The sequence below is a fragment of the Eucalyptus grandis genome, chromosome 11 (genome assembly GCF_016545825.1).
Source record: "Eucalyptus grandis isolate ANBG69807.140 chromosome 11, ASM1654582v1, whole genome shotgun sequence".
Taxonomy (NCBI): Eukaryota; Viridiplantae; Streptophyta; class Magnoliopsida; order Myrtales; family Myrtaceae; genus Eucalyptus; species Eucalyptus grandis.
Window position 1 is genome coordinate 4,202,746 of NC_052622.1, and position 9,988 is coordinate 4,212,733.

A 9,988-nucleotide genomic window follows, 5' to 3' on the forward strand; every position below is an offset into this window, starting at 1 on the left:
AACTTCGACAACTAAAACCATTTGAATCAGGTTGTAGCATAAATGATTCAATTTTTAAATTTCTAAAAATATCAATAAAGATTTCAAAAGATATATAATATTTTGATGTACAATTGGATACCTTCAATTTCATGAATCCGAATTTGTTGTTTTTTCGCTCATCTCGGAAAGCCGGTAAGGCCGATGTGATTCAAAGAGAATATAAAAGTATCAGGAGGCAAATCCATGCACAAGATAAAATCCCCACATTTCATGGTTTAGCATGTTGAGTTGAGAATTGAGAAAAAGGGATCATGGGATTATTTCTCTTTTTAACTAATTTGGATGGAATTATCATTATTGATAGTTATATTAACATCTTATTTAATGCTTCGGTTATGCTAATAAGGTAATTTCTAGTCAAAGCAAGGTAAACAGAATAATATATCGAATAAAGATTTGATGTAGTAAAAGCTCACATTTTTTTTTTTGCGGATTGGTTAATTAAATGCTTATGATTTAACATTAACGAGATCACAATCACTGAGTTAGCCAAGACAAGATGAATAACCTCAAGTTTATGGATGTATTTAAACATAAATTGCAGCAAACGATCCTGCTGCGGCTGCAGCAATTATTTGAGATCATCAACAAGAATGAATTTGCACTGAGCTTCGCGGCTATATTTCACAGGCTCGACTTAACATGCGTTCGAAGAACAGATCCACGATCTCAAAAAATCTGAAGTAGAATTGCATTTTTCAATTGAAAAGTCACGAGAGTGATCCTAGCAACTCACAACATCACAACAACCCGTAGAAAATCTAAAAATGAGCTCAAAAAAGAAAACAAAGACACCTTCAAGGTGAATTTGCATCCTAATCAGGGCTTAGGGTTTGACTCGCTAAGATTTTATCTCACCCCGTCGTGGGCTAACATTTTTCAAGGCTGTAGCGTCGAGATATGCTGAGTGTGGATGTGGTGGGCATGAGATGCAACAACTTTTGGTTGGCCCTGCTGTTAGCAAAGTTTAAGGTGACCCGATCCCGAGGTTTTTGAGAAGGTCGGTTGGAAGTTGCTAGTGTAACGATTTGTAAATCATTAAACTTCCTAGGGACAACAATGGATAAATAAGTCGTGGTTTTTATGGGAAAATCCTGGTTGTGTTTTACCATCCCTATATTTGTTTATTGGCTGGATGTTTATTTAATTCGCTTCTGCATGTGCTTAATTGATAAGATAAAAAAAAAAAAAGAAAAAGAATGGGTTGGCGACGCGTCCTGGGACGTCACATTTTCAGTTGACCATCGAGGAATGTTCGCACGTTTGAGGTTCGGGGCATGACATTATTTATCCGATGTCTTATCAAATTGTTGCAGCTTGTGGACTTGAGCAACATGCATAGCTTTTCTCATCGTTGGTTGTGATTGTGGACGCTTTCTTGAGTTTTACGAGAGTGAGTGGCTCAAAGCAGAATGATTTGTAAACAAGGGGCTTGGTTTAGAGGTTGACTATGCATTTGGGACACCAATCCATCCGAGCATACTCGTGGTGGGGGAAATCGACGAGTAAAGGTCACCTCGGGCACAATACCAATCGATCGAGAAAGGGACGAATCGAAAGCGGCTTGGCTCGAGCCACATCAGTCCAACAAGTTATGAAGTCCGTGAGGGCTTTACCATCGATGACGACGTGATTTATGAGAATGCCGAGGGTGATCCCTCCGCACTTGAATGCTGTCACCCGGATTATACGATAAACTGTAAGCGGGGATGTACAGAAGTAGAAGTAGGTCATATTCAAACGGGCCCTCTAATAAAAAGAAGTTACTCAGTGAACCAGTATAATAAAAACATTACCTACACTGTCAGCAAAGGTTTTTTCCAATATGGTTTGGGCTCCATCGCTGTTGTTCATGAGTTTTCGCAGCATTGGCAGATCGATGATGCTGATGTCGCCCAGCATTCCGATGTCGTCCTCCGACATCGCTTCGACGAACGGGACACCTTCTCCCGTGCATCTCACTGCCATCTTCCTGTCACTCCCGCGACGAGTCTCCCTGTGAATGGATAGAACTCGACCAGTATCTCGCCCAGCGATTCTCTGAGCATCTCGGTCGCAGCGAAATGAAGACAAGCAGATGCTGGGAGGAAGACAAAGTGACCAGATCTGGCCATGGCGGAAGACGAAGACGAACAGATGCTGGGAGGAAGATGAAGCCATGAATACTTTCTCCCTGAGCGGTGAGGTGGTCGGGAGAAAACTAGAAAGTAAAAGGTAATATTTTCTCCCCAAGCTACCATGGTGACAGCAGGAAGACGAAGCAACCAGATCTGGCCGATGATCCGAAGATGAAGACGAACATACGCTGGGAGAAAGACAAAACCGAAGACGAATTGAGGAAGATGACGGAGAGGGTGACTCGGTCAAGCTGGTGGTGTGGACGAAGGAGGAACAGAGGAGGAAGAGAGAAACAGTGGTGAAATGAGATAATTTTTATTTTTTATTTAATTCCATATCAGCAAATATGTGTCAAGCTGTAATTGGATGGAAGAAAATGATGCTTGCCACGTCAACTGATGATGTGGTGAGAGCAAACCACTGAATATTTCCTCGAACGGGGAGAGAACCGGAGGAGAGGAGAGGAGAGGAGAGGAGAGAGAGATCCGGTGAGTGAGACCGGGAGAGAAAGAGGGAGTGAGCTCGAGAGGGCTTCTTGATCGGCTGAAAACATATGGAGAGAAAGGGCGAGGGCTACATCTCGAAGGGCTCGGCTGAAAACCAGAGACGGCGAGCGCTGCCCGAGAAGGAGACGGTGAGAGCTGCTCGTGGGAGCCACACAGAGAGAAAGAGCAAGCTCGAGAGGGTGAGCCGGAGGGAGGCTGGTTCTTGGAGAAAGAAAGAGCGAGAGAGAGCCGACTGTGCTCTCAACATCTTCGGCGGTGGTAGCGTTCCGGTGGCGAAGGAGGTGACGTCCCGGCGGTGAAGGACCGGAGGTGGGGCTGGTCAAGTGCGCTCCTCTCTCACGCGGCCTCGAGAATCGAACGAGGAAGGTTCGGAGAACAGAGGGAGATCCAAGCGAGAGTTGAGGAGGAGAGTGAAACTCGAGAGCGAGAAGGAGTTCTCCAGCAGCTCTGCCACGCCCGAACCCTCTCCGACGACCTCTGGCCGACGCCCTCGAGCACACCATCTTTCGCTCCCAAATCTCTGCGTCGCCGGTGAGTTTCTTTTTCGGTTCGAACCTCCCTTGCCCGAGGATCCCGGCTCGAAGATGCCAAGGCGGCATGCCATATAGCCCGATTTGTCACAAGCTCGCCCGCTCGTCGCCGTGTCCGAGCCGGAAGATGAGGACCTGAACAACGTAAGAGAGGGGAACATTGGAGAGGGGCGTGGAGGGCAGAATGAAGGAGGAAGGAAATCAGAGATTTTGGGCTGACCTCTGGGCGATGGGATTCGTGGGCGTTGGACTCAAGTTGAAGCTCGGCAAATGTGGGCTGGTTTTGGTATTTAGTTGAGCTTGGGATCAGTACAATTATTTCGAAAGGTGGGCTTAGATCATTTTGTAAATGCAGCTTGTTGAAAGCCTGGTTCGCCAAACCCACGAGGTGTCAGAAGGCAGCCTGTTTTTTGACCGAGCCCTGGTGCCCAGCCAAGTCCCTATTTTCGGAATAAAAAATTATTTTTATTAAAGATCGAAAATATAAAAAAAAAATGATATAAAGAATTAGAAGAATTAAAAATTCAAAAATTCCGAAAATGTCAAAAAAGCTTCTGAAATATAGAATTCCTTGGAAAAAGCTTTAAAATAGTCTTCTTGCAAGTCTTTCTCTTAAAATTGTGGAAAATTATTGATAAAAACTCATGCTTAATATTTGAATAAACTCTTACGACTGTGCGATAGGGTTTCAATGTTTTCTTTTTTAAGACGAATTATCATTTGATTATGCACTTTTCAATATATTGATTGTCATTTACTTTCAATCTAGTTAGGAATGGTATTTTTCTTATCTATAAGCATTAAATGCTCGCTTTGCCATACAATTTATTCGATGTCCTTGGTTACTAATTGTTATTATAATGATCATGCACACGAATGATCATTTCACATGTTAATGGATAGGTCTAAAATCAGTTCAAACTACATGACAAACATCTTTTTGTAAAAGCAAAATTAGGTACTGAAAATGCATTAATTGAGTAATTAGTGTAACTAAGTCCTTGACCTTATGGTCTTAGGTCTATCATGGAGTTGAAGTCGGTGCGGCTTTTTATGGTCTCAGGCCTATCGTGGAGTTTACGACATTCGATTTTGCTTTGCAGCCAATTGACTACTTTATAAATTCTCCTGCAAAGATGAACTACATGTTGGGTGGTGATAAGTCAGTCCCTATAGTTTCAAGAGGAGCTATAGTTACGGGTGTAAATGGTTCGGTTCGGTTTTTTTGAAAAGCCGAATCGAACCGAACGATAAGGAAGTTTATTGTACCGAACTGAAATATGATCTCGGCGAATTGAAATCTCGGTTCGGTTTGGTTTGATTTTTCGATTTTTACTTTTGTGTTTGTTTTTTTCTCTACATACACCCCTTTCTATAAAATTTTTATTTTAAAAAAATAAATTATTTTTCTTTATTTTTTTTTCTTCTTCCTCATTGGTCGGTTGCCGGCCGCGGCGACTGGCCAATGAGGAAGAAGGAGGAGGAAAAAAGGAAAAAGAAAAAGAAAATAAAAAATAAAAAAGGGCACGGGAGGCTCGTGGTAGAGTCTTCGGTTATTAAAAAAAAAAAAAAAAAGAGGAAATATTGTCATTTTTCAGAAGCGCAATACTTTTCGCGAAACGAATAGAACCTTAATAGAAATTGGTATAAAAATCTGTTCAATTGACTCCTTATGAAGAGATGTAGCATAGATCGATTATTGCTTTGCCGTGCATATCATGAATGCTCTTTACAAACAATTAAGGTTGTAAAGAAGAAATAATTCAAGAGAAATAAGATCATAAAGTATCGAAGCTCTTCAAAATTGAAATGATGAAAGATCAATAATCATCATCCAAAAATTTTCCTGTGATAATAGTCCGAAAGTTTTTCTAAGTCAAAGTCCATGAGTCTTTTTGCAAATCGTTCGAGTCTAGCGCCTCCATTTTCATATAGCAAGGTTCCTCCTTGGAGAAAAAAAAAGCATGGACTTTTGTTATAGATAAGGGTATAAAATGGCCAAATTAGGCTCAAATAAAGATCTAAGCCAGCGACTTAAACAAAGGTAATTTTATTCGAAATTTGTAATTTAATAAAAAATAAGAATATATTTCCCAAATGAATTGGGATTAGATTTTCTTTTTCAATTTCACAATTTCAGATCACTCTTGTCACACAACTTAGAAACTCTTCCATTTTTTTTTCCTCCCCCTGTCACGTTTTCATTTCGAATAAGAAAATGAAATTGCCTAATCAGTATTAAATAAAAATTTGATCTCACTCGCCAGCCAAATAGTTAGACCACATTTTTTTAGCGATTTAAATTGAGGTAATTTTTTTTCCGAAATTTGTGATTGGCCAAAAATAAAGAAAATTCCCCAACGAATCGGGATCAGATTTCCCTTTTCAATTTCACGGTTTTCTAGTCCCTTCCGTTGCAATTCTTGGAAACACCTCCATTGCTTCATCTCCTTCCCTCGCGCCAAGCCATCGTCGCCGCCCTCAACACCACCGTTGCCGCCCTCGGGAAGTCCGATCTCCGACGTACTCGAGGATCGGAGCCACCCGGCAACGCCACCGCAGTCCCAACAGCAAACCGTTCCTCCTCTTTTCACCACACGGCTTCTCCCCCCTCCTCCTCCTCTTCCCGTAAGTTTTCTTAAGCCGCTTCCGATGTGAGGTTGAGGTCTTGGAATTTGACACTTGTTGATTCACTTTCGATCGATGCTAGATTCAATGTTGATGATGTTTGCCGCAGGATTCGACATTAGGATTGTTGCGAAACCGAAGTATCAGATCAGATCAGTTGGATGAGAATCGTTTTGTAGCTTGTTCCAGTGGCTTCACACGCGAACCATAGTGGTTCCTGATCTTATGTCTAGGGCTGGATTATTTAATTCTATTTGACGCGGAATCTGTAACTCTTGGATTTTTCTGCTACCCACCAAGGAACGAATCGTGTCCATAGTGGAAATGAAATCTCATAGGATTTTCACTTTCTAGCCTTTAACTAGCTTGTGTCTCATTGTCTTGATCTGGGCTCCTAGCTACATATATTCATCGTCAGTTCTCGATATGTAAATTCTGTATATTTAGAAATGTCAGTAATACAATCGCTCTTTTGGAGCTAGCTTTAGAACGAATCATGTGATGGTTTTGCCTTTCAAGTTTCTGGTTAAGCCCTTTCTACTTCAACCTGGTGATCATTCAGTTGTCTTTCACACCGACTGGTTTTATTATATCTCCACAAGTGCTATGTTTCACTAGAACTATAGAGAAAAATAATGATTATAGAGCTACACTTAAACAAGCTTTTATTGCACACTTCTCTCTCGTCCCTACGCCCCATTTTAGGTCCAATCTTTGTGGAAGTAAGTAATATGATGATTATTGTTTACGTAGTTTCGTACGTTTATTAACTAGCATATGTTGTTTTAAAGGATTTTGATAAAGCATCTCTATTTGTGGCTTTTCAAGCATAGGATGGAAATAGATTTTTCGAGTGCTTTAGTAATATATATATTAAGAATCAGCAAGATTTACCCATTTTGCTGACAAAAACAATACAGAAAACATTATATACTCCACTATATCCATCAGCAAAGTCATACACCCCTCACATTGGGGAGCCTCACCTCATACACCCAGAAAGTTCCAAACCAGATTTACCCAAAACCTACCATATTCTTCCTCATACACCTACTGGGACTACCAACAAGCTTGGTATATATATATCCTTTAAATTTGATACCTTGTCTTTTCTGGCTCAAATGTAATAGAATGGTAGTTTCACTTTTCTTGGATTTGCTTCTCCTTAATGGTGTCCACAGTTGTGGCGTTTGGTGGCAATGTAGCCACCATGTTCATGATTGCCATGCTGGGCATTACAAACAGGAACAGACTGAGAACTTGGAGGATATGTTGTGGTTCTACATGAATCACTTCAACCAAGAGGTTGTGGCATATAATGCTGTTTACATATATGTTGATGTGTGTTCGATTGTTGATGTAGTCAAATTAGAATCATGACAAATAGGGTGGTTCCTTGGTCCACTAAATGTTTATGTGTTGGGCATCTAACTCCTGTGCATGCATGAGTTTTTTACTCTCCTAACATGGCATTGTGGAAGTTACTAATGTGTTTTGACCAATTGGTCATAATCAAATCGCATAGGCGAGGCCTGTTTTTCTAAGCTAAGCTAATCATTCAGCTTTGTTGTCCATCGGAGGCATGTTCATAAAAGCAGTTTTCTACGTGCTTCCAATCCTTGGAGCAAAGTCTCTCATTTGTAGAAATGGCTTTCTTGCTGAACACTACATATTATGGAGGCTTGGTAATGTATCATTCATGGCATTTTAGATGTTCTAGGTTTTGCAGTCTGGGTAAGCCTCTTAGCTATGTTGGTTACCTCATTGAATATTGCAGCATTTCCTAGATGTCTTCTATAGTTCTCTTCCTTCTGCTTTACGCTCCTAAGACTGTACTGTGGAAGTTATATGCGGTTTTTGATTGATTCGTTCGGAAGTACTAAGTGTATAAACATTGTAGGTACGACGTGGACTGGACAAAATATCACCAGCAAGAGTGACTACCCAAGGGTGTCATTTTCTTCATGCTCAGTTTCAAAAACTCTTAATTGAGAGACTAATATAAATAGGAAGAAAACTCAAGCAAAGAACGGGGGGTATCACTTTTGTTTATGCAAAGGAAAAGGCACCAATAGTAGCAGCTACCCACACATGCAAGAACCAAAGAAAGAGAGAATGAAGTACTAGCATATACAGTAGATACCCACCATGAGGACCAACTTGTTGGAAGGCGGGACGTAACATCTAGAAAATGGAGGAATCATACAGGAATAAACAAGGAAGAAAAACCAAAATTTGATCAATTGCAAGAAGTAATGTGCCACAAAAAATTCAAGAGCAACCGTTCAGCGATTCCAAAAATATTGAAGCATGCGACACTGCAGTTGTGTCAACGGAGTAGAAGATGGTGTTTCGATCCAGCCAAAATGGAAGAGAAAACAAAAAAAAGAGTATGTCCACAGAGTTCATGTAACATAAGAAGAGACATTGTTTCTGGGATACGAACAAAATGACAGAAAACAATCATAATGAAGAAATTTAAAGTGATATGGAAAGAAACGAAAATTGTAGGTACGCTAGCGAATGTCCGTTCATCGCATTCTGCTTTAGCTTGATAGATGTCAAAATGAGAACACCAAGAAGTGCTACAACACCACCTTTGAGAAGCAACTGCATCCTCTATCTTAGTACTAGTGAAAAATCTGGGATTGCACACGAGTTAAAATTACAAACTTTTCAACCACCAATTAAAAGATAAAGCTTTTCTGAGTAATTTCTCAAAACGCCCAATAGAAAAAAGGACCATTTTACGCTGCCATTTCTTCTATTTTCTCCTGTACCAAGAGCATCCCAAATAATAGGAGAGATTACAGCTTACATTATGGTTGTTTGGCTTGCCTAGATTTCACACTACAATAATCGACTCTTGATTTCTTCGACCAAGAAAAAAAAATAAACTCTTGATTTCACCTAAAAAAATCTGATCTGCTCCCTTTGCCCGCAGCAGAAACTACAATAGTTAAAGATGGAACTACAATAGTTAGAAATGGATACATGAGAAACTCATCTCTCTGACACACAAATTAAAAAAATTAACAGTTATCTATGATTCTAAAGCAAAAGCAGACTGCGTAGTCCTGCATCAAATGATTTCAGATATTTATTCTCGAAAGTTTTCAACTCAACCTTCAAAGTTTTCAGCTCAACCTTCAAAGACCGAGCCAAAATGGCCTCGAAAGATTGCATAACGCTCATTTAACAGGTTTTCATTCAACTGAAGACGGGGAGAAGGCGGTGATTGCGGCTACGAGTAGCAGCCAAGTTGAAGGGGAAAAGGAGAGGGATTGATGGGAATTTTTGGAAGTTTGATCGGATGAGGCTAGGCGTTCAAATTTGTTAGAGAGAACAACAGATGAGGATCAATTGTGATGACTGGATTATATAGCGCATTTTTACAGTCGGGTCTTTGAATTTTGATTTCAATCGTCGAATGAACTTCAGAATTTGTAACAAATCAAAACCCAAGCAAACCATGGCCAATTCATGGATGTATCTAGAAATTTTTTTGCTAGAGGGGGCAAACTTCGTTAAATAATGATTATTTCGGTAAACAAATCGATGCTCTTGAACTCAATAATATGAGATGAAAATAACAGTTGCGTCGGTTTGGTTTGTTTATGGAAACTAGATTTTCATGATTCTGCAATTACTTATTGAGGTTCATTATGGACTCAGTTATATAAATCTTTAGAAAATCCGATGGGGATAAAAGAGGATTTAAATACTCATGATAAATTTAGCTTGCTCCCGATCAGGTTACGCCTTGAGAACCTCCCCTCGTAACATAGGGCCATTTAACCCAAATGAGATGTAGAGTTACGACCTGAGTTGGAGTGAACGAATCGCTACCCTCTCTTTTTTTAAACTTCTATATTTTTTTGTGTTTTTTCTTAGTGGAGACTCATATGATGTCGTGTTGTCGTTATAACATTTTTAATCAGATTTGTAAGACTGCTATGTAAATAATGTGTAGAAAATTGTTCGAAAAGTCTTCATAATTCATTGATTACATATGGGAAAAAAATGATGTTAATGTATTGGGTGATTGAAATTATAGTTTAGTGACTTGATTATACAAAGTGACTACGTTTGACATTTACCCCACTTACGGAAAAATCTCATTTGCACACCAATTTGGTATATCAATTGTTTATACCCAGCACT

At 39.9% G+C, this 9,988-nt stretch overlaps 1 protein-coding gene across 1 annotated transcript; it reads right to left on the reverse strand.

The window, feature by feature from the left end:
- Positions 1-1,406: 1,406 nt before the first annotated feature.
- LOC120289376 (fatty alcohol:caffeoyl-CoA acyltransferase-like) lies at positions 1,407-2,226 on the reverse strand. Its single transcript, XM_039304181.1, has 2 exons — positions 1,839-2,226; positions 1,407-1,739 (listed from the first exon to the last, which is right to left on the reverse strand). Exons 1-2 carry the CDS (start codon positions 2,200-2,202, stop codon positions 1,555-1,557), a joined length of 549 nt encoding a protein of 182 aa, XP_039160115.1. The 5' UTR covers positions 2,203-2,226; the 3' UTR covers positions 1,407-1,554.
- Positions 2,227-9,988: the final 7,762 nt, after the last annotated feature.